This window comes from Scyliorhinus torazame, chromosome 5, assembly GCF_047496885.1.
Source record: "Scyliorhinus torazame isolate Kashiwa2021f chromosome 5, sScyTor2.1, whole genome shotgun sequence".
NCBI classification, from domain to species: Eukaryota; Metazoa; Chordata; class Chondrichthyes; order Carcharhiniformes; family Scyliorhinidae; genus Scyliorhinus; species Scyliorhinus torazame.
In genome coordinates this window covers 240,873,216-240,898,441 of record NC_092711.1, presented here as the reverse complement: position 1 = coordinate 240,898,441, position 25,226 = coordinate 240,873,216, and the positions used below count along the sequence as shown (strand labels likewise).

At 44.0% G+C, this 25,226-nt stretch overlaps 1 protein-coding gene across 2 annotated transcripts in view; it reads left to right on the top strand.

The window, feature by feature from the left end:
- LOC140420984 (kelch-like protein 4) overlaps positions 1 to 24,898 on the top strand; it is a 564,196-nt gene extending 539,298 nt beyond the window's left edge. For both annotated transcript variants that reach the window (XM_072505214.1, XM_072505212.1), the window contains exons 9-11: positions 5,591 to 5,803; positions 8,514 to 8,685; positions 20,302 to 24,898. In XM_072505214.1, the coding sequence (XP_072361315.1) occupies positions 5,591 to 5,803; positions 8,514 to 8,685; positions 20,302 to 20,361 (445 nt within the window). In that variant the 3' untranslated portion in view covers positions 20,362 to 24,898. The remainder of the gene's footprint in view (positions 1 to 5,590; positions 5,804 to 8,513; positions 8,686 to 20,301) is intronic.
- Positions 24,899 to 25,226: the final 328 nt, after the last annotated feature.

Sequence of the window (25,226 nt, the reverse complement as noted above, 5' to 3'; positions counted from 1 at the left end):
TTGGGCGCAAAAGTTAAACAGGCCCCAGTATAGAATTGAACAACTCAAAATGGTGAGGGACGGGAAGTAGATGTCAAGTTTTTTCCCCCAAAACTGGAAATGGCATAGAAAGATCATCTTAGGAGGCAGAAAAAATTAATCAAAATAGATGCCTGTGGAAGTTGTTAACTAAGCCAGTAAAAAATATGGGAAAGACAAGCTGGCAAATTTGTGCTGATGACCTGAGTTTGTCTTTGGGTATTGTCAGCATTATTTTCAATTTTCCCCTCAGGGCCACTGATACACAAAGCTCTTCCTAATGAGTGCAACATTCATCCACTCAAAATGTTTTAACATTTGACATGATGAATAACTATTTAAAGGCATGTTAGAAATCCCTGGTGAGCAGCTGTAACACATACAGAGATAGGGGGCTGGATTCTCCGCCATCGCGATGCTCCATCTTGCCGGCAGCCTGGGGGTTTCCTGACAGCGTGGGGCTGCCCACAATGGGAAACCCCATTGACCAGCCGGCGTAACGGAGCATCCTGCCGGTGGGGTGAAACATAAATGCGGCGCGGCGGGATTGAGAATCCAGTCCAGGATCTGTTTTAGGAATCTCTCTGATTGGAATAATAATAATAGTAGCTTTAAAACGAGAGAGGAAAGAAATGAAAGTGTTATGAAAGCTGTGGTAAAGATCAACACGGAACAGGACAGAAAGTGTAGTTGGGCAGCACGGTAGCACAGTGGTTAGCACAGTTGCTTCACAGCTCCAGTGTCCCAGGTTCAACTCCTGGCTTGGGTCACTGTCTGTGTGGCGTCTGTACGTTCTCCCCCTGTCTGCGTGGGTTTCCGCCGGGTGCTCCGATTTCCTCCACAGTCCAAAGATGTGCTGGTTAGCTGGATTGGCCATGCTAAATTGCTCTTAGTGCCCAAAAAGGTTAAGTGGGGTGATGGGGGAATAGGATAGAGGCATGGGCTTGTTAGGGTGCTCTTTCCAAGGGCCGGTGCAGGCTCGATGGGACAAATGGCCTCCTTTTGCACTGTAAATTCTATAATTTTATGAACATCTAGTTCTTTGATGAGTAAGATAGTTTTATTAACAAGTTGAACACGAGGAAGGATTACTAATGACCTGTGATACAAAAGGTAACAAAATAAATGAATTTAGTGAATTCTCCTGGAGCTACTTCTAGTGTGACTATCCACTTGTACGACTGACTATCAACTGCCCGATATCTCGAGTCACATGGTAGATTTATATCGCTGGTTGGAGGTCACATCGATAATTATAGACATTAGACAACTATATACAAAACTGTGCACAGGCATATCGCCACAGATGGGAGAAAATAGGACAAGAGAGGGAAAAAAATCAATGTCTAGCAGGATAGAATGGGAAAGAATGAGCTACAGATATTGAAGAACAGATTGAGCATCATTGTGGAGTGAGGAGACCACAGAGGTAAGGGCCACTGCAAGAGTGGGATGAGGATTTGATGTAGAGAGCTGCAGGGATGTTTGGATTACAACACAATCATCAGTGTAACAAAGGAAGAGGTCAGGGAGGAGACCACAATAAAGCTGCAACAAAGAATGTTCCACAACTCCAACAAAAAGAGAGGCATAGCAGGGGAGGGAGCCAGAGTAGACTGGGACTGTACTCATTGGAGTTTAGAAGGATGCGGGGGGATCTTATTGAAACATATAAAATTATGAAGGGAATAGATAGGATAGATGCGGGCAGGTTGTTTCCACTGGTCGGGGAAAGCAGAACTAGGGGGCATAGCCTCAAAATAAGGGGAAGTAGATTTAGGACGGAGTGTAGGAGGAACTTCTTCACCCAAAGGGTTGTGAATCTCTGGAATTCCTTGCCCAGTGAAGCAGTTGAGGCTCCTTCATTAAACGTTTTTAAGAAAAAGATAGATACCTTTCTAAAGAATAAAGGGATTCGGGGATATGGTGTACGGGCCGGAGAGTGGAGCTGAGTCCACAAAGATCAGCCATGATCTCATTGAGTGGCGGAGCAGGCTCGAGGGGCCAGATGGCCTACTCCTGTTCCTAGTTCTTATGTTCTTATGTACTTATGTTCTGCCCAGTAATTGGATGTTCCAGTTCAAAAACAGGCACAGAGCCAGTTCTGAACAACTCTGACTCACGTTTCAATGAAATGTTATTTTTCCCTTCAGGCACTGGAGAGGGTAAAATACTAAATTGCTCTACTGGCCTGAGGCTTTATTTGTTTATTGGTCGAGTATATTTTTAGTTTCCCGCACAGGTTCGCACAGCTCTCCTCCATCAATACAGTATTCATCTTTTCAAATATTTTAACATTTGGCACACGGAATATCTTTTTGGATATACGTTAGGAATTCATTGTGGGTTCTGCATTCAAATAGCATCTGTCTCAGGCATCTCAGCTTATTCAGTGAGCAGCTGAACCAGACAAATGAGGAAGAAAGGTCTTGGGTTCAGTCCCTGATCTGTCCTTCATGAACTGATCCCAGCTCAAGTGTCAAATGCACCCCCCCCCTCCCCCCACCCCGCCCAAAGGTTCCAAAAAGGAAAACTGCAAGTTCTTGGCCTGCAAATCCAATTTTTTAACGAACCAGAAATATATTCATTGATGGGACACAGGTGTTGCGGATCGGGCAACATTTATTGCCCACCCCTAATCATCCTGAGAAGGTCATGGTGACAACTGAGTGACTTGCTAGTCCCTTTCTGAGAACTGTTAACAGTCAACCACACTCTGGGGTTCTGCCCTGAGATACAGGCCTGAACAGATAAGGACAGGTTTCCTTCCCTAAAGGACGTTAGTGACCAAATGGATGTTCACAACAACCTGGTAGTTTCACTTTCACTCTAACTAATGCTAGCTTTTTAATTATAGAATTATTGAATGACCTGGATGTAAGTTCCCACAATGGCTTGGCAGGTCTCATGGCTATGGATTAATAGGAACCAGTAACATAATCACGATGTTACCGAACCCATCCGCCTCAATTGGAAATGTGCTAACGGAATTAGGTTTGTTTGTGAATCCCCCATGGTGCCATTCACTGTCAACCCTAATGCTTGAACGATACCCAAGGTATTAAAGTATGATCAACACCAATGGTACCAAAGGAAAAAAATGAATTAGCGGATGTAGGAAGGGAGAGATATTTGGAGAAAATTGGTGGGCAAAAAAAAGAGCAGCCTTGAGATTCATAAATTAGGCTAAAAATGTAATATGGTGTCACCTTAAGTGTTGATTGGTTGACAAACTGTCTCTAATTGGCTGAGGCATGCCATGGAGAAAGCAATGGAGAACTGTCGGTTTCTTAAGTACCCGGGTAATTAAAAAAGGAGCAACACTTGAACATATTCCTTTTATATGCAGAGAATGGGGTCCTTCTGTATGAATGTGTGCCACTTCCATTATGTATAGATGAGCCACATTACGAGTTTGACTGATTACCTCACTTTGGTTTCTTTGTGTAGCTATTAGCACACTCAGGATTGTGCAGCAAGTGTTGCCCAATCACGGAATCATATCTGATAGTAGATGTTTTGGTTTAGGATTTGCAAACGCTGGCTGGTTGAGTCCGATCTGCCGATTACAAACAGACCAAGGAACACATTGGGCGCAATTTAACATAAATCTTTCTACGTGTCATTTGTGGCGAGTTACCCACTGCTACCTAATGACGCTTAGCCACTTTTTTGAGTTTTTCACTGATTTAGCCCACACTGAGAATTTTTTTCAACACTGGGTGCTGAACTCAAGAGGTCGGGCCACCATTTTGTAAGTGTACCCTTATCTCTAAGTGAGCTTGTGGGTCCCCCAAACCCCCCAACCATGGGCAATGCCACCCCCCACACACATGGGAATTACCCCATACCCCACTAAGGGGTCACTGGGGCATTCCCCTTCAGGCCCCACCCACACCGCCTTACAGGCCCTCCCTTTCCAGAATTGCCATCCATCAACCCCCCAAACTCTCTGAGGTACCTTCCTACCTGCCTTGCACCCCCTTCATCCTTTATACTCCACCCTTCCTTTCATGGGCATGGCCCCCCTTGGGCCCTGACCCTTGGCAGTGCCAAGGTGCCCCCGTTCCAGGGTGAGGGCAAGGCGGTCATCCTACACTATCCCTGGTCACTCAAGGCCTCCGATGTCCTAGGAGACACCCCAAGTGCCATTCTGCCTGGTCCATATTTGTGTTGACCAGTTCTGAACGCTGCCCAGCAGTGGTCTCCCTGGGGAGGTGGATAGATCCTGGGAGGCCGGTAGATACCAGGTAAGTAGGCCTTAAATAGGTTTAAGGTCTACTTACGCGAGTGCAACCTGGACCCACCTATTTTGGGCGGGTTCCTGACTCTGACACCTCATGGGACTTGGGTAGATCCCACGAGGCGTTGTAGCTGTCGGCAAGCCCACGGGAGGCTTCACCCGAGATCTACCAGCCACATTGTACTCCCATTGGGACATGACATGGCCAGTAGATCGCGCCCATAATTTTATTTGATCATCCAATCATTGGGATGTACAAGTGAAAGATATGGCACTGGACTAGTGTTGAAACTAAAACACAATGCATAATTGTATGGTAGGCAGAACGCCTTTCTGAACTGATGGTAGCTTCCTGTAAGTGGAAAATAGCACTTGCATAATCATTGCATAGTAGCAGTTTGAACTGACTTGCTTATTCTTTGTGTTAAGCAACAGGTTATGTCCAAGGCTTCCGCATTTCTTGGCTATAACCATAAGAAATACAGGCTGGGTAATCCAGAAGAGAATTGATGATTATTTACATCATTTGTCAATCCATCATTGACAGCCATTCTATCTCAAATTCAATCAGGACCAATCACTTTAAATTAAGCAAACAACTTTAAGAATGTATCAATATTCCACATAGACTGGCCTTTAATCTTGTCCATTGTTCTTTGGGGAAAGAACAGAACTAACAGCAGTTAACAATGTAGAAACATCAATTGGAATTTAATTACTGCTAATTAGAACCTTCCTCCCTGTAGCATTGTGAGAGGCAGTAAAAGTTTATTGATTTAAGCCATTCTGAAAACTAATGAATCCCCACAAAATCATGACATCTCTTGCAAAAGCCCTATCCATTTAATGAAACAGTTTGTAAACCTCATTTAGAAAATCTTTCCCACTGTCCTTTTGAGAAACAATTACTGAAAGTGGCAGGGGGTCTGCTCGCCTGAAGTGATATGGACTGACACTGAATTTGCCTCTAACTTTTCAACATGAATCAAATTCTCTCTGACTTGCATTGACCTACTGCCTCATCCCCTCCCTTCTCAAATGTTTTCCTATCCACTCCCGAATTGCTGACATGTGTTTTCAGCTGGGATTGACTAACTCGGCACAGACTGAAAATCAGAGCTATGACCATACTTATAGGAATGAATATATATTTCAAAAACACAAAACACAGGAAAACAAATTCTATCCTTTTCCCCCAAAATTTCTGCAACTTGATCCTAATCTTCTTTGATTCCACTGGATAATATCGGGGTCTAACCACATTCTCGAGGGTCTTACTTTATTTTGTTTCTATTGCGAATTCCAAAATATGAACATTATGTCTTGCAGGCTGTATGCAGTAGGCGGGCGAGATGGCAGCTCCTGCCTACGATCAATGGAGTGTTTCGATCCTCACACTAATAAATGGAGCATGTGTGCACCCATGTCCAAGAGAAGAGGAGGGGTAGGAGTTGCCACCTGCAATGGTTTTCTTTATGCAGTGGGAGGACATGATGCCCCTGCTTCGAACCACTGCTCCAGGCTGTCAGACTGTGTTGAACGGTAAGAATGCTCAAGTTTCTTGGTCCCTTCAACTAACTCCCTTCCTTGCCTGTAGGCCTTTGATGGATGCGATAGGCCGTGTATCTTATGAAGAGGATCTGTAGCCTGACCCAGGTAGTTATTCAAAATCATTTACACTATGACAATATATACAGTTGGTTACTTTGTAGGCACATCACCCTTGAGTGCTGCTTGTCCGCTATGCAGTCTGTAGTACATAACTGCGAATACATTATAGTCTACATCACTCGTTAGCATACCTGTTCTATTAACCCATCACATTACAGTAGGCATTGTCATACTCAGGGAATGGTTCCTTGGTTCCATTGAACAATCTCAGGAATTGAGAAATCAGATGCTCATGGCATAAATAGAATATACCTAAAATGTATAATGTTAAAAAGGCATAAAAGAGATCATACATTGTTTAAGTCAAATTTTACTTTCTACTCATTTAAAAGTAGGGACTTTGCTGGACAGGTCACATGATTTGGAATTGGGCTACAGTTCTGGAAACTTCCAACAGTAAATATAGGACAAAGCTCAGCCCTCATCCTTGTGCAATCCCACACCTGTGTGGACCCAATACAATTAATAAAACAATGGAGCAGAAGACAATCTGTCTCCCCAGGCTGGACTTACAACAAAGAGAGAGCCATCAAAACTTGTTATATCTCTGGTGGTGTGAATAGCCACCATCTATCTCCTAAGGTGAACAATCGATTTTGACCAGAGGCATTGCAACTGATTGGTAAGCTGAATCTGACTCATTAATGGATAACACACATGTCCTGAACTCCTTTGTCTATGGGCAGTTTTAATATTACATCCCTGCACTCCCAATGCAGTCTGCAGTTAACATCCTGCAGTTAACAACACGAAAGCCTGACTCCAAGCTGACAACAAAGCCTGCCTCAAGTCTAAACCACCTCAAAGTCCTGTTCTCTGGAAGATTCCTGACTGTGTAGTGACTAAGTCTCTGTGAAGCAATCTCATCTTGGTGCATCGTCACCAACTTTAAAGGAATTCTGCAATTCTTGCTCTCAGCTGTCTGAACTTGTCTAAACATTCTCACTCATTCTTATGTGAATTAACTCTCACTGGCCTCCGGCATTCACATGAATTAATATCCATATCCTTGGTTCTTTTTTGAAGTTATTTTTTGTTGTAAAACTTTTTCTTTCCTTCCTCCTTCTTGGGTGGTGGTGGTGTGTGTGTGTGTTTGTGTATATTGCTGCAAGTTACTTTAAAATTGCTTTCACAGACAGAGGGTTTGGGGAAACACACCCCAGCTGATGTTAAAAATTAAAACACCTTTGTTTTCACACAGAAATCGAGAAAAATAAAGTAGTTCAGTTTGCTTCTCTTCTATGACTGTCAAATATTGTTTGATAGTTTTGCGCATCTTCTCAGAACAATACCCTGACATTTCATAGAACCTCAAGAATATCAGCAGGGGATAGTGGTCATCCGACTCTGTGTCCATGTCTGTGTTAGCTCCCCATTGTAGCTATCTACTCATAACACCGGTTCCTAGCTCTTTTCCTTTACTCTTAATATTTTTATTTAAATGTTTGTCCAGTTTATGCTCAAATAGTGTGAAAGAATATGTATTGCCTTGTGTAAAAAAATTCTTTCAAACTCATTTCCTGACTCTCCTTGCTTTATGAAAAATCTTTTATATTTCTGAACACTTCTAGCAATCAGTGAACACAGCCCGGGTTTTCCATTTCTCATTATAACTACATCTTTTTTGTGGTAGATATATGCTGCAGCTTATCCTGGCTCCAATATTCTTTTTGTGATGGAGCAGCTAAAACTGCAGACAACAGGGTATGCTTTGCAATGCTCTGTTCCGACTGCAGAATCTTGCTTGGTTGGAGCATGAATCTGAGAATCAGCAGGTTAGGTTAGCATATCTGGCTCATGCCATTCTCAATTCTCTGATGTAGGGATAATCACTCTGTAAACTTTACCCATGTACTCCAACTTTAGCCTGACTAGTATCTTCTGCAGTGTCATCATCACCCCAAGATTTGTATTTAAAGTCCCGTATTTAAAACCTAGGATCCTAATTGTCTTTTCATGGCACTTCTCCAGATCTCCATTTAATTAATTGGAAGTGGAAATTAGTTCTCACAGGCATAATCAGATTATTTCCACTGCTTAGTCTTATGCGACTATGTATTATATTGTATCTCATGCCTGCACATGCATATTTGACAATAATGAACCTTCAAAGGTTTTAAAATGAGAAACCTTTGAGAAAATTGCATAATTCGTAAGCCACTACTCTTACAATCATAAACTTGTACAATGTCGTCTGAAAATGCTACATCTTTCATAGATATGTTGTATATGTTATGAGGGGCAGCATGGTGGCACAGTGGTTAGTACCGCTGCCTCACAGCGCAAGAAATTTGGGTTTAATTCCGGCCATGGATGGCGGTCTGTGTGGAGTTTGGACATTCTGCCCGTGTGTGCGTGGGTTTCCTCCAGGTGCTCCTTTTTCCTCCCACAGTCCAAAGATGTGCAGGTTAGGTGGATTGCCCCTTAGATTGTCCCTTAGTGTCCAGAGATGTGCAGGTTAGGTGGGGTTACAGGGGACACGATGGGTCAAAGCCTCTCTCTGCACTGTAGGGATTCTATGATGTCTATAATATCGATCAGCCAGGTTTGTAAACTAACCTTGCTATATTTAAATCTGTAGGTACGATCCCAAAACAGACACCTGGACAACTGTGGCACCTTTAAGTGTTCCAAGAGATGCTGTAGGAGTGTGCCTCCTTGGGGACAAGCTGTATGCTGTAGGAGGATACGATGGACAGACTTACCTAAATACTGTAGAATCCTACGATGCACAAAATAATGAATGGACAAAGGTAATATATCATCAGGAACAAAAATAACATCAAATAGATTTGCAGTTACATTAATCTCGGAAGGTTTTCTCTCAAAAATATGTTATCAGTTGTTACAATCACCTTAGAGACCAATTAAATTAGATGAATTTCCCAAATGATCAACAGAAATTGCTAAGGACAGGAGTTCACATTTTAAGATTTTTACTGTAACAAAAAAACCAAAAATGCATGTTATTGGCAATCAGACCGGAGTTAGCCGGTCGTTTTTAAAGGTCTACATGAGCAAAGGTGGGAAGGAATGACAGGTAACTTATTTGGAGGGTGCCAGGCACACATCATAGACAGAATTCCCACACTTCACTGTTTTACCCACCCAAGATGCCAGTCCCCATTTCCTTCGGTGTTGCCTGTCCATCAGAACCTGCCCCCCCCAACCCTCCTCTCATCTATCCCTGGGTATCAGATCCTTCCCTTTCCTAAAGGGCTTAGCTTCTTGGGTCCTTTTGCCTGCAGCCCTGGCAGTGTCCACTACTCAGTTCTGGTGCTACTGTGAGTCATGGAGCTACCAGCCAATTGGATTGGTCAGCAGCTCCTGAGAGCTGGACTTCCTTTCGAGTGAGGAGCGGAGATACTCCTGCTCACCTCTTTAGCCTGCCCGTAGCATGCTATGGCTGCATGGTGGTCTGGCACAGAGCGAGTCAGGTTCTGACCAACCTTAAATCCATGAAATGCAGCTCTATGGACCTGTTTCAGGCCTTGCTCTTTATTTATGGACAAGATTGTACACAATCAGCAAGAACATTGTGGAGGAAACTTGCGACACTTCGTGAAGTCATTGAAAGTGTGACCCTTTGCATAATCTTGACATAACATTCTCCATTTGGGAGACTGTGCTCTCCCCCCGGAGCTGTATTGCATCGGATTTGCACTCCAGCCTGCAGCGTAAATCAGGAAGCAATTCCCAATCCTTCGCCATGCACATTTATGCATGCCGAGAATTGCAAAGGATTCCCGAGGGAATCCCACTATTGGGCTGCCATTTTGATAAGGCGGCCTGATAGCGAGGTCCTGCGGCTGGCCACCCACTCCACAGCGCAAATCAGCCCCCTCCCCTGCAGCGCAATTCAGCCCCCAGCCCCAGATATTCTGGGTCCCCCCCCCCGCATGGGGGTGGCCTGACCTCCCCCCCCCCCCCCCCCCCCACAAGCCCCTAAAGCCTCCTAAATAAAGAGACCCCTCTGGGGCAGCATGGTAGCCTTGTGGATAGCACAATTGCTTCACAGCTCCAGGGTCGGTCCCAGGTTCGATTCCGGCTTGGGTCACTGTCTGTGCGGAGTCTGCACATCCTCCCCGTGTGTGCGTGGGTTTCCTCCGGGTGCTCTGGTTTCCTCCCACAGTCCAAAGATGTGCAGGTTAGGTGGATTGGCCATGATAAAATTGCCCTTATTGTTCAGAATTGCCCTTAGTGTTGGGTGGGGTTACTGGGTTATGGGGATAGGGTGGAGGTGTTGACCTTGGGTAGGGTGCTCTTTCCAAGAGCCGGTGCAGACTCGATGGGCCGAATGGCCTCCTTCTGCACTGTAAATTCTATGATAAACCCCATAAATAAAGATACCCCAAGACACCCCCGAGAAAAGAAACCCCTGTCAGGAAGCTCTTCAGAAGAGAGACCCCTGTCTGGAAGGTAGAAAGAAGTCCCGACAAATTCCAGACAAATTGAAAACAATTGCTACTTTAACACTCACCTGGGCCATATACTTGCTGGCTCAGGCACAGGAATCAACACCTGTCAATTCCTGGAAAGAGCAAACCAGTAAGTTGGGTTTAAACCCCCTCAGATCTTTGATCTGCAAGATATTCATTCATTTTTCTTTGATGTTGATTTTACTAGGCTGTGATTGACAGCTTCCACACAGCCCAGCTGTCAGCATTGTTCCATTTATCTCTCTTCACGATTGAGTAATTTTCAAGAGCTGCAACCACAATATTCATAAACATCAAGCTCAGATTGACAGCTCCTGGACCACTTCAAACATAATTAAGTGCTTTCCAATCATCTCCCTTCACGCCAGACTGATTTTGAAGTGGTCAGCTAGAAATTGACAACACTTAACTCTATTTGAAGACCAACCAGACCATGGGTTCACTATCCCAACATTCACTATCCCACATCCGATTCCTTACCGCAGTTCACAGAGCCACAACCCCCTTCCCCCCAACCTTCTCTTACTGCGTACTGGCAAACTTTAATTTTCTCTTATCTGGCACTTCTATTTAAGCACCTTTCTCCCCTCCTAATCCATTACAATCTACTACTTTTCTTCTATCCCCTTTTCCATTGTCATACTGGATGCTCTTCTCTGATTTTCAATTCAAGCTGGTACTCTTTACTCCTCCAATTCTCTTAGCTTAGTTCAGGTCTCCTCACTACCTTTTCCTCCTCAACCATTTTCAGTTAATGAATACACTCTCCTTCATCCCGAACCTAATATGCTGCTCCCACCTTCTCCCCTCTTCCTCTTAAAGTGCCTGTTCCAGCTTTTAGCCCCTTCTCTGTTCTCACTATTTTCATAGACTGGTCTAATATAGGAGGCCATTTGGCCCATCTTTTGAGTGTCTGTTTTTTGATAGTGCTACCAGTTAATTCCACTCTCCCTCTTTTTTTCCTGCAGCCCTGTGATTTTCCTTCCTCTTTCAATTACTCATCCAATTCCCTTTGTAAAGCTACTATTGAATCTCTTTCCACATCCTTTCAGGCAGTGCACTCAAGATCACAAAAAAACGTTATGCCTCTAGTTATTTGAATACATATTTAAGGTGTTTGTCAATCTGTTTGCAACTACAAACTGTATCTTCTTATTTACTCATATCAATATCATTCATAATTTTGAAAACCTCTCTGAAACCTTCTTTGTTGTAAGAACGACCCCAGCTTCTCCAGTCTCTCCACAGAACTGACGCCCTTCACCCCTGATACCATTACAGTAAATCTCTTCTGCATCCCTCCTTAGACTCTGGCATCCTTCCTAAAGTGTGGTGCCCAGCGAAATGGACAATATTCTCCAACTGAAGTCTAATCAGTGTTTCATAAAGGTTCAGCGCAACATTTTTGCTTTTGCATTATACTCCTCTATTACGAAAGAGAATTATCTCATATCTCTTTGAAAGAGCCTCTTCAACTTATTCTGCCACCTTCAAAGCATACACCTCTTTGTGCAGCATCTAATTTAAAATTGTGCCACTTAATTCATATTGCCCATCTTCGTTCTTAAAATGTATAATTTTACTGTGGTCAATGAATCTGCCATGCATCTGCCCATTTTACCAATCTATGTCCTTCAGAAGTCTATTATTATCTAGTTCATTGTTTACTACATTCCTGTGTTTCTTGATCTTCGGTGACCTTTGAAATTATGTCATTATTATGCAGAAAAAAAGAGCAGAGTTCCTAATACCATTTCCTGAGGACACCACTGTATATTTTACTGTAGATCAAAAAAAGAAAATATCACTACCAAACGTTCTGTTCCTTGGCCAATTTTATATCCATGCTGTCACTGTCCTTTTAATCTCATGGGCTTTAATTTTGCTAGCAAAGTTATTATTTGGAATTTTGTCAAATACCTTTTCCTAGTCCACACATACACACAACATAAACCTTACTGCCCTCATCAACCCTGCCCATTACTTGGTGATGGAACTCAATCAAATTAGTCACCCTGAATTTGCTTTGAACAAATCCATGCTTACTTTCATTTCTTAGCCCATACATTTGCCAAGTGCCAATTTTGTGATGTCCAAAGTTTCCCCACCCTGACATGGCCAGGTTTACTCCTCTCTCCCTTTTTAAAACCAGGGTGTAATATTTGCAATCCTCTTGTTCTCTGGCAACACCTACATATCCAAGAAGGATTGGAATGTTTTGTGGTCAGACTTTCTGCAATTTCCAACCTCACTTCCCTCAGTGACCTAAATTGTATCCCTTTGGGATGATCAAGTGACTTTTCTACTTTTAATCTTTTAAGGATCCCCTTTATTTATATCTCATTTACTGCTCCTCCTTTACCACTACATTGGCAGCATTCTCTTACCTCTTGAAGACAGACACAAAGTACACACTTAGTAGCTAGACATATCCACTGCCTTTACAGGAAAGCCCTTCCCTTCATCTGACTACCCTTTAACTATTTATGTGTTTAGAAAAGACCTTTGAGTTCCCTTTAATGGTCACCACTTCCAGTTTTTTTTGCCCCCTATTATATGAGACATCTTCTGTATATTCTATTTTGGCTTGGTTCTTTCTACCACATTATGAATCTTACAATTATCCTTTTTCTAACTCATTTAATTTCCAAATCTTTAGTCATCTAGGAGCTTTATTAATTTGGGTACCCTCCCTTAACCCCATCTTGGAATGTATCTAATCTACATCTGAATCATCCCTTTTGAAGTTCGCCCATCATTAAATCTAGCTCAGAGGGATTGGAATCCAAAAAATGTAACAGTGTCCCTCATTTGCAGAGTTGTACCATGTCATACCAGTCATAGTTCCAGTGGCGTGTTTGTCGAGCTTGTTGTCGACGCTGTTGCCTTTGGTACGCTTCTTGGTATTGTCTTTGATGTTGCTGTTGTGTTGGTTGGTTTTGTTGTCGTGGTTGCTGCGCTCAAGGACCACACTCTGTGGATAATACGAGTCCTTCACGTAGCTACTCGTGTTAGCGTGCTTTGTGGTATCTGCTGAATCCTTGAGCGGCGGTCACTGAGTTTGCGGCGCTCCCCGTCTGGAGTCATGTCCAGCTTACTTGAATCCGCTTTGGCTTGTGGTTGCTCCCCGGCTGGAGTCTGGTCTGGTTCACCTCAGTCAATTTTGGCTTCTTGATGCTCCCTGTCCGGAGTCACTGCAGGTTCACTTGAGTCAGCTGAGGTTTCTTGATGCTCCCCGTCCGGAGTCACTGCAGGTTCACTTGAGTCAGCTGAGGTTTCTTGATGCTCCCCGTCCGGAGTCACTGCAGGTTCACTTGAGTCAGCTGAGGTTTCTTGATGCTCCACGTCTGGAGTCATTTCAGGTTCACTTGAATCTTCTGAGGTTTCTTGATGCTCCCCGTTTGGAGTCAAAACATTCAGGAATGCATTTGCTTGTGGAGAGGCTCGAGCGGATGAGGTTTGAAGTAACATGGTGTCACCGGAGTCACCAGCAGTCTCACTGTGATTGTCGAGTGCCTCTGTACATTCTAGCTGAGGTCTGTCACGTTGCACATCTTGTATGGGAAGTGGGATTTCGCCGTCACTTGCCTCACATACAGTGGGTAGAGCCTCAGTGTCTTCTTGTCGTTCACTTGAGCTGGGTAGACCATCAGAGTCTTCTTCTGGTGGCTCAAATAATCTGGGTGGACTGTCATAGTCTGCTTGCTGTACACTTGAGCGTGGTAGACTGTCAGAGTTTTTCTGTTGTTCACTTGAGCGTGGCAGACTTGCATTGTCTGCTGCTGGTTGCTCAGAGGAGGTTGCTAGACCCTCATGGTCTTGTTCATGCAAGGACTGCGCTTTGGAGTCTTGCATTGCTGCTATCGTGGAGGCTGTCCATGAGCTCGCTGTGGAGACTTGTGTCACTCCCTCTGTGGAGTCTTGCAGAGTTCCTTGTGTGGAATCATTCATTGGTCTCTCTGTGGAAACTGTCATCACTTCTTGTTCATGCAAGGACTGCGCTCAGGAGTCTTGCGTTGCTTCTATCTTGGAGTCTGTCCACGAACTTGCTGTGGAGGCTTAATCACTGGAGTCACTTCTTGTTCATGCAAGGACTGCGCTGTGGAGTCTTGCATTGCTTCTATCATGGAGTCTGTCCACAAGCTCGCTGTGGAGGCTTGTGTCACTGGAGTCACTTCTTGTGTGGAGACGTGCAGTTGTCTTGCTGTGGAGTCTTTCATCGCTTTCTGTGTAGAGGCTGGGATCTTTTGTACTGCATTGACCACTCTCTGTTTGTAGTCGGGGACCCTTCGCGGTGCGTGGACCACTCTCTGTGTGGCAGCAGGCCTCTCTCTGTGGGCTTGTACCACTCTCTGTCTCTTGGTGTCAGGCCACAACATAATCCTGCACTCACGAGTCGGGATGTCACATCTGCTGGGCTGAGGATCCTCAAATCCGGAGAACTCATCGTCGGGGTTGTCTATGTGCAACACGTCTAGTTACGGTTCGGATTTGGTACTGGGGTAGCCTCCCAAGGTGAAAGCTTCGTCTGAGTGATTGTCTTTCAAGACCATAGCATCACGTTTTGTGTCGGAGCTGGCATTGGGCTCGCGATGTCCAAAGAAGAATTCAAGGTCTGAGTCATAGTCTTCAAGGACTGTATCATCTCTTTGGGTGGTGCTACCTGCTTGTTGCAGGGTTCTGCAGAAGTAACTTTCAGCTACTGGTCGAATTTCAGGCATTGTGCTGTCGTTCCAGGTGAAAGAATCGGGTTTTACGGCTTAAAATGTTTTTTTCCGTGTTGTGGGACATTTCCCCTTTAAGTGGGCGTGGTCCAGGGCCTCTGATGTCATGACGCGTGTGATGTAGTGCGTACGAAGCGATTGCGCATGCGTAGATCGCTGTTCCTTTACTTGGGACCTTGTTCTCAATTGCGCATGCGCGGCTTCTCACTCATGTGCAAACGGACCTTCCCGTTCTGTGCGCTCTTCGCGCAACTGCCCATGTGCAGCACCATTTCCAAGATGGCTGCAATTCAAAACTGCCGTTCGTTGCTGCAAGCCTACCTCGCGGTGAGTTTTGGTGCCTCTTTTACCTTTTCTTCTTGTAAGTTCTTCGCAGAATTCTTGGAATTTGTCCAGGACTGCCTGGAAGTCGCTCTTGTTTTGCCCCTTTGAGTATTTGAAGGTCTGGAAGATTTCACCTGCTTCTGGACCCGCGATGGTAAGTAGAAGCCTTATTTTCTCTGTATCCGCCACACCATCTAGGTCGGACGCTACCAGGTAGATCTCGAACCTCTGCCGGAACCAACGCCAGTTTTCACTGAGATTTCCGTGGCACCTGAGCTGCGGAAACGGAATCCCGAACATCATCTTGCCTGGCTGTTGTTGCTGGTTGTCACTGTTCGCTGAGTTGTTGAAACTATATGGAATTAACAGCTCACTCCTGCAAACCATGTTTTGTTATGTTCTTGTCGTAGCATAAGCTGCTTCCTTGATGTGCACTTTGACAAAGGAAGGTTCAGACTTGGAGATAGCTTTGACACGTTTATTAAACTATTAACAATTCTCCTACTTGGATTCAACGCTACTGTTAATCCTTTTATAGCTACTCAGACTGACTAACCAGTCTGCTACAATCCACGTGGTGGGAGTGAATTTCAATCAACCCTGCGTCTGTACTCACTGAGAGTCTCCACTGGAAAGTGGAAGATCATGTGTGCAGTGTCCTTATATATGGGTTGGTGTACTGCCCCCTGTGGTAGTGTCACCTTTGTGTGTATCGTGAATGCCCATTGGTCGTGTCCTATCTTACTGACCTATTGGTTGACTGTCTGTGTGTCATGTCTCTGGTGTTCCCTCTAGTGTCTAGCTAGGTGTAGTGTTTGTACATTAACCCTTTGTGTACTTACAGTGATGTATATCACCACAATCCCATGAATTAATGAATGGCTTAGATAGGGTGGACGTAGGGAAGTTGTTTCCATTAGCAGGGGATACTAGGACCCGGGGGCACAGCCTTAGAATAAAAGGGAGTCACTTTAGAACAGAGATGAGGAGAAATTTCTTCAGCCAGAGAGTGGTGGGTCTGTGGAATTCATTGCCACAGAGGGCGGTGGAGGCCAGGACGTTGAGTGTCTTTAAGACAGAAGTTGATAATTTCTTGATTTCTCGAGGAATTAAGGGCTATGGAGAGAGAGTGGGTAAATGGAGTTGAAATCAGCCATGATTGAATGGTGGAGTGGACTCGATGGGCCGAATGGCCTTACTTCCGCTCCTATGTCTTATGGTCTTATGGTCTAATTAATAAAAAAGCTATCTCAAATCTTTCACAGAACTATCAGCTATATATTTCCAGTAGTTATTACTGGAAACTTCTCAGTTGAATGTCAAATTCTGAAGAACTAATCCTTTTTGCTTGCATCAAAAAGATCAAATACTGTAATACTATGGTACATTGATCTCTCAGCCAAATGTGTAGTTTGCAGCTTTTGTTTAGTAGGTATTAAAACCTGTGTGAGGATTGACTTACACACTCAGCTTAAAATCACCAAAAATAATAAATTATTACATGAAAATTCAAATCTGCACGAAGTCATTCATAAACAAATAAACTGGGTGCTTGTTTATAGGGAAATATCCACCGCTAAGTATTAGAAAATAACTATTTCAATTCAGATGGGTTCTGCTGCAAGCATTATCATATTCTTCTTAAACAGGCATTTACAGGCAGTCTTCGGACTTACGGCACAAATTGGTTCCTGAAAACAGTGTTGTAAATCGAAAAGTTATAAGTTGGAAAAGTTTTTCCCACAGGAATAATATTATAAATGGAGGATTTGTTCCTGAACCAAGGCGTGATACACCATTTTCACTGAATTGTGAAAAGTCTTTGAGATCTTGCTTCGGTATAATTGCCTTACTTTTGTGCATTTCCTTTGATATAATTGCACCTACACTTTCAGAAACACTTCCAGACTGTATCTGGGAAGTAAATTTCCCTTCCTGCGATTGTGAAAAGTGGAACATAAAGGAACTTACCTGTTGGTAAAAACCAACTGTTTGCTGGCGTGATATCATAAACTTGCGATGTTGAAACCTGGGGCGGGATTCTCCGACCCCCCGCCGGGTCGGAGAATCGACGGGGGCTGGCGTGAATCCCGCCCCCGCTGGTTGCCGAATTCTCCGGCACCGGATATTCGGCGGGGGTGGGAATCATGCCGCGCCAGTTGGCGGGCCCACCCCGGCAATTCTCCGGCCCGTGATGGGCCGAAGTCCTGCTGCTGGAATGCCTGTCCTGCTGGCGAGAATCAAACCACCTCTCTTACCGGCGGGACAAGGCAGCGCAGGCGGGCTCCGGCATCCTGGGGGGGGTGGGTGGGGGGGGGGGGCGCGGGGCGATCTGGCCCCGGGGGTGCCCCCATGGTGGCCTGGCCCGCGATCGGCGCTCACCGATCCACGGGCGGGCCTGTGCCGTGGGGGCACTCTTTTCCTTCCGCCTTCGCCATGGTCTCCAGCTGGCGGGGCGGAAATCAGTCCGGCGCGAGCCTAGCCCCTCAAGGTGAGGGATCAGTCCCTCAAAATGCAGAGAATTCCGCACCTTTGGGGCGGCGCGATGCCGGACTGATTCGCGCCGTTTTTGGCGCCGGTCGGCGGACATCGCGCCGATTGCAGAGAATCCCGCCCCTGGTGTCAATTTATAAGCGTTTTAAGTGCCGTTCATCGTATCTCAACCATCGTAAAGTTGAGGACTGCCTGTATATTAATTTGGCTCAGTTGGTAGCAAACCAACCTATTGATTAGGAACTGGAATCTAATACCAGAAGTTAAATATTAGTGATATTGATTGTATGATTTTTAGTCCAGATTATTTAGTCCAGAATAATTATTGAGAAGTGGGAATGCTCAAAAAAACAACTGATTTCATAGATTATCATAGAATTTACAGTGCAGAAGGAGGCCATTCGGCCCGTCGAGTCTGCACCGGCTCTTGGAAAGAGCACCCTACCCAAGTCAACACCTCCACCCTATCCCCGTAACCCAGTTATCCCACCCAACACTAAGGGCAATTTTGGACACTAAGGGCAATTTATCATGGCCAATCCACCTAACCTGCACATCTTTGGACTGTGGTACAGAACTGGCTAGGCCATAGAAGGCAGAGGGTAGCAATGGAGGGATGCTTTTCTAATTGGAGGGCTGTGACCAGTGGTGTTCCACAGGGATCAGTGCTGGGACCTTTGCTCTTTGTAGTATATATAAATGATTTGGAGGAAAATGTAACTGGTCTGATTAGTAAGTTTGCAGACGACACAAAGGTTGGTGGAATTGCGGATAGCGATGAGGACTGTCTGAGGATACAGCAGGATTTAGATTGTCTGGAGACTTGGGCGGAGAGATGGCAGATGGAGTTTAACCTGGACAAATGTGAGGTAATGCATTTTGGAAGGGCTAATGCAGGTAGGGAATATACAGTGAATGGTAGAACCCTCAAGAGTATTGAAAGTCAAAGAGATCTAGGAGTACAGGTCCACAGATCACTGAAAGGGGCTACACAGGTGGAGAAGGTAGTCAAGAAGGCATACGGCATGCTTGCCTTCATTGGCCGGGGCATTGAGTATAAGAATTGGCAAGTCATGTTGCAGCTGTATAGAACCTTAGTTAGGCCACACTTGGAGTATAGTGTTCAATTCTGGTCGCCACACTACCAGAAGGATGTGGAGGCTTTAGAGAGGGTGCAGAAGAGATTTACCAGAATGTTGCCTGGTATGGAGGGCATAAGCTATGAGGAGCGATTGAATAAACTCGGTTTGTTCTCACTGGAACGAAGGAGGTTGAGGGGCGACCTGATAGAGGTATACAAAATTATGAGGGGCATAGACAGAGTGGATAGTCAGAGGCTTTTCCCCAGGGTAGAGGGGTCAATTACTAGGGGGCATAGGTTTAAGGTGAGAGGGGCAAAGTTTAGAGTAGATGTACGAGGCAAGTTTTTTACGCAGAGGGTAGTGGGTGCCTGGAACTCACTACCGGAGGAGGTAGTGGAGGCAGGGACGATAGGGACATTTAAGGGGCATCTTGACAAATATATGAATAGGATGGGAATAGAAGGATACGGACCCAGGAAGTGTAGAAGATTGTAGTTTAGTCGGGCAGTATGGTCGGCACGGGCTTGGAGGGCCGAAGGGCCTGTTCCTGTGCTGTACATTTCTTTGTTCTTTGTTCTTTGTTCTTTGTGGGAGGAAACCGGAGCACCCGGAGGAAACCCACGCTCACACGGGGAGGATGTGCAGACTCTGCACAGACAGTGACCCAAGCCGGAATCGAACCTGGGACCCTGGAGCTGTGAAGCAATTGTGCTATCCACAATGCTACCGTGCTGCCCCTTTTTTATTTTATACAATCGCATTATGTACAGCTATCGATGACCGGGGATGGAATTCTTCAACCCATCCCGACAGCGGGATCTTCCCGACCCGCTAAAGTTGACACCCGCCATGGGTTCCCCAACAGTTTCTTGGGTAAGGAATGCAAATCGCCATTGAGTTTTTGTTGGGCCCAGAACATCCCTCCGGCAGCTGATGGCGAGCTGCCTCCGCCAGGAGGAAACGCACCACATGGGCGGGGAGGTGGGGGGGAGGGGGGGGGGTGGCTGGAGACTCCCGCCCAAGGTTACGCTGCTGAAGCCAAGAACATGCTCATCCCCTAATCACGTGTCTTCCTACATCATCATTATGGGAGGTGCTATTTACACAGTCCCACACATTAACGCTTACAAACCCTAATACTCCAGTATTTAGGGAATGCCCCATTGCATGACCAGAGATGCACCCATTGGACATCCTTCAGTGGCTTAAATGGCAGTTAATTACCTCGTAGTATTTATCTTAAACTTCTCTAGAAGGCTCTAAAATTGTGTTATAGACTTACTCATTGGCATACGTCTTACCTACAGGAGGTACCTCTAAACATTGGAAGAGCTGGTGCTTGTGTTGTCGTGGTCAAACTTCCATAAAAAGAATGCCTATTTTATTTCAATGAAGACCACGGAGAGTCAACAAAACATTGTGCTGTATATAAAAATACTAAACATTCCAAAAACTGCATCCGCCTCACCACAGACTGAGGTGTACAACGCGAGAGGCTCAGAACAAAATGAGACGTTCTCTGCTGGTGCGACTCCACAGAAAATATACTAATAAATCTACTGCAGAATGAAGTGTAGATTGCCACAGCCTCATCACAGCATTGTATATTGATGGAGGCTCATCTGATAATTAAGTGGATCCAGAACCTCATCACAGAATGAGATGGACAACACTGGACCCTCACCACAGTGTGAGATGTACACTGATAGGGCATCACCACAGAAAGTGTACCATTGTAGGATCGCAGCCTCTTGGAAAACATTAATAGTGAAGCTCTTTTCTATGATTGATACTGCTTGAGCTGGTTTACTAGTACTGTACTCAACGCAGGAAAGAATTTGAAATCATGTACATCAACATTCATATAAAAGTGTATTATATGACAATGAAATATGGATTGAGTCTTAAGAAAGTTTTATCAATATCTCTTTAAAAATAAAATATCAACAATACAAATTAAATTACACATTGGAATGACACTTATTTTTAGACATCACCTCTAAACTCGTCAAGAAATAGAGAGAATATTAAATTAATCCGTGCAACAAGTTTCGTATTTTTGTACACTCAACAATTCCATTCTTAGGTCTCAAAATCCCTTTTCCATGAAAGCCAAAAATTATCAAAAATTATATTGTAAATATTTTCACCAAAATAGGTTTTTATAAGCATTGCTCCATGAAGACGTTATATTGACCCTGCCACATGCCTAAACCTTGGTGATCAGAAAGGTACGAGTAAGCAATGTTGGAATATTGTGCAAAAAAAACCATGTCTTGCCATTTTTCTTGAACTACCCTGTTGTTCTTTACCATCGCAATACAACCATCACTAATATCACAATACAAGAGGTGGAAGGAAACTCCAGGGATGTGGTACACACAGTACCATACACTCTGGGCATTTAACGGGATAAACAAAGTCCCATTTTGGGCGCATTTAGCGTGGTGTTTCTAGGTGCCTGCAGCGCCGAGAATGACCCCGCTATCAAATTGGACTCTCTTTTTTTCCCGACTTCGGCAAGGAACGCCCCGCCGAGGCTGCACTTACCTCAGCTCCTGCATTGACAAGCTCAGCCATTTTTAAATGCCGCCCAATCTCTTTTCCCCCTCATCATGGCCACAGGACCCTCCAAAGCCTCAACTTACTTGTTACGGGGTCCTCTAGCCCTTGTCACCCCATCTCATAAGGGCAGGGCACCTCTGGGTCTGGTCCCCGGCACAGGGATCATACCACCTTGGCACTACCAGCTTTGCACCATTTCTACCCTTGCAGTGCCAGGATGATGCACTGCCAGGGTGCCCGGGTGGCACTGACAGAGTACCCAGGTGGTAGTGCCAAGATGCCCTGGTGGAAGCAGGAGTTCCAGGGTACCACCTTGCCCAGAGCCCGACCACCCGCGTGCCTCCGATGGCCTGGGATACTCCCCCGGTGCCTGGTCCGTGTTTGTGTGGGCCTGTGCTCAACGTTGCCACTTCGAGGTCTCCCAGGCGCAGGTGTTTGAAACCGAGCTTTGGGAGACTCCTGCGCAGACATATTTATATGAGGCTAACTGCTCATGTAAATGTGCAAATCTGGATCCCACCCAGTGATGATGAGATCCAGATCGCAAGATCATGCGAGCCATCCCTGGCGTCGTAAATCTCGAGATTTTACGGCTTCGTCACATCACCTAGTTGGAAGCGACGAGGCTGTACGATTGCACCCAATGTATAGTAACCTAAAGTGTTCATCCTAATTTTAAGTCTTCATTCTATTTCAGAAATATTCACCCCAAAAACATCTTTTAAAAATGTTCAAAATGTGCATTATTTTGCTTTAAACTTTAAAATGTCCCAGTGGAAAAAATATAGCAGCTGCAAGCTTCATAAAATATGATTTATTGTAAAATAATAGAATTTGTATTGCAGACCTATTTTTGTGGCAGTATGCATCTCTGGTATATACATCGAACAAGCAATCTGGGATGAAACTCCAACATGTGATATTGTAAAGATTGTTTCCAATGAATCTTAAAACTTGTTTTCTAAACCAATGTAATTGCAATGCCTTGATCCAGAAGCACAGTTTGAGGAAATACACTTACTGAGGATGAAAACATAGTGACAAAGCATTTTACAAGGAACAAACGTCTGTCATTCTAATAATGATGTCATATCCTCACATCAATCAACTTTCAGGTGATCAAAGGTGGCACGGTGGTGCAGTGGTTGGCACTGCTGCCTCACGGTGCCGAGGACGCGGGTTTGATCCTGGCCTCGGGTCACTGTCCTTGTGGAGTTTGCACATTCTCCCTGTGTCAGCGAGGGTCTCACCCCCACAACCCAAAGATGTGCAGGGTAGGTGGATTGGTCACGCTAAATTTCTCCTTAATTGGGAAAGAAAAAGAATTAGATACTTTAAATTTCAAAAAAAATGTTCAGGTGATCAATCATTCTTCCCTGAATGAAACTTCAAATTACTTACCAAATGTATAAGGATTCATAGAACTGGCTGAACCTAAATGTTCATATAATGCCATTATTTTTCTGAAGAGTTACCCACACTTTACTCACGTTGAGATTAATAGATCTCTTTTAATCATCATAAAGATTTCAATGTTCCCATTTGTGATCTAAGATATATTTATACAGCATAATATGATTGTTAAATGGGCTGAATTGTGATATTAAATAGTCTTTGAAGTTCAGACATTAATTAGTATAGCAACAATAAAATAAAACAATAAATTACACCAAAGTTAGTCATAGGCTATTTATGCAGTTCCAGCAATGCAGAGTTATATTTATGGAGATGTATGTTTAATCCAATTGTCTATGTACATATCATATTGATATTGGCAAATGTATTATTGGTGAATCCAATTTTCGGAGCCTTTGAATGTACCGACAAAATTATAGCAGGTGTGTATAAAACTGCTGAATGGACAAACTGATATTGAGATCAGTGCTTTGTACAATATTTTGTATGACCGTTCAGAACATGAAGAACCTCTTGTACCTTACTGAGCCAAGATCAACACAAGACAAGTTGCAGTTTTGGGACAATATATTTCTTATTGTTGATAGGGCAAAGTTAAAACAATTCAGCTGCAGGGCAGGTGGAGGGAATAGTGTTCACACCCAATTTTATTTTAAAATATCAGATGCTGGTAATAGAGAATGTGGGTTTTGTCTACTTTGGATACTGATCTTCATCCCCGATTCTAGCTGATTTACTGGCTGTAGAATTCACAGCCAAGGATAACGAGTTAAGGTCTCTGCAGACTTATGAAATGCTTCTATTTCTGTTTTTTTTTTGTCTCAGCTAATAAACTATTGATATCTTGCTTACCTATTGGAAAATGTAAACTCCTTTCCTCCAAGGTTTCAACATATTCAGAATTACATTCGGCAGTCAGGAGCTGTCCCTGTAGTGGACTGGAGTATATTTTAATTGGCCTGCCGTGTTTAGTGGCCAGTATCATCAGCTCCAAGTGCTATGCGAGAGTCCACTTTCATCAGCAGACAATATAAATAAGATATTTCTTCCTTCAAGCAAGCTCTGTTCTACCTGCCCTCAAAAAACATGGGCAGTACAATTTAATAGATAGTGTTGTACCAAACTTGCAACCAACGCCACCTGATCCCAGTATCATATCTAGGGAGTCTCTATACACTAGGGCAGTCGAACACTCAAATTACAGTTTCTCAGCATACCTAATTGTATTTGATATTGTTAACAGACAGTCAACCACATCTATACAGAAAGTGGTGAAGTGGTGCTCCATACATCTGCCAAAACCTAAATTATGGAGGTACTTCAAATATTTTGGGAAATCCAGGGGCTCTGAATTTTTCCAGCCGTGACATTCTAACAAATGTTTACAGATCAGCTGCCAATCTTAACTCTTGTGCTGCATCTGAAAGAAGCTGCTTTCAGTTTTGGAGTTAATACAGCTGACAAGTCGAGTTGTGAAGGATCTGCCATTTTGTAACAAAAAGCATTTGCAGTACAGCACATCGGTTTCTATGTAGTTTTTATGCCAAATAAAATGAAATGGGATTCAGCAAATTAATTTGAGTCCATTGCAAATATAGAAACTTTCATGAGCCATCTTTGTCGCACCTGTAATTTTTGGACAAGTAGCAAGCTTTTGGAAGGTTACATAGGATGAAAAAATTCTTATTGTTACAGATTAATTTCACAACACGGGAGGCCAAAAAATGGAATTAGATCAACTATTTAAAACTGCCTTTCAGGATATCATAAGACTCTGTAAAGGTGAGGGAGTATATATTTATGTAAGCTTGGATCTTTTCAGTACTGTAATTTATACCAGACATTTGGTCACATTTTTTGTGCAGCATGCACTCTTGGTGTATTTACCCTCAAAACGTATGTGTTATTTTGCAGTTGCCACTTTGCAAATAAACAAATTCATTAAAACAAACGTGTTGCTGATTGATCAGTTTTCAAAGCAGATGAAGTCAGATACAGCCAGCTGTGAGGATTTTAAAGGGTCCAATTTTCTCTCGACATTAATCAGAAAGGTCTTCTGCAGAAGGCGAACGTCACAACTTAAAATCTAAACAGTTTAAATCATGCCTGTATAACTCAATCATGTTGAAACCAGGCGAAAAGATGCAGGCACCCTGGTCAGCCTAGGCTCGTCCTGCTCTGAAGTTGCAGAACAGTCTTCAAATTTCTTCTCTTTCTTCCCCTTGCCCTGCTTCAATCAGAGCCGAACATG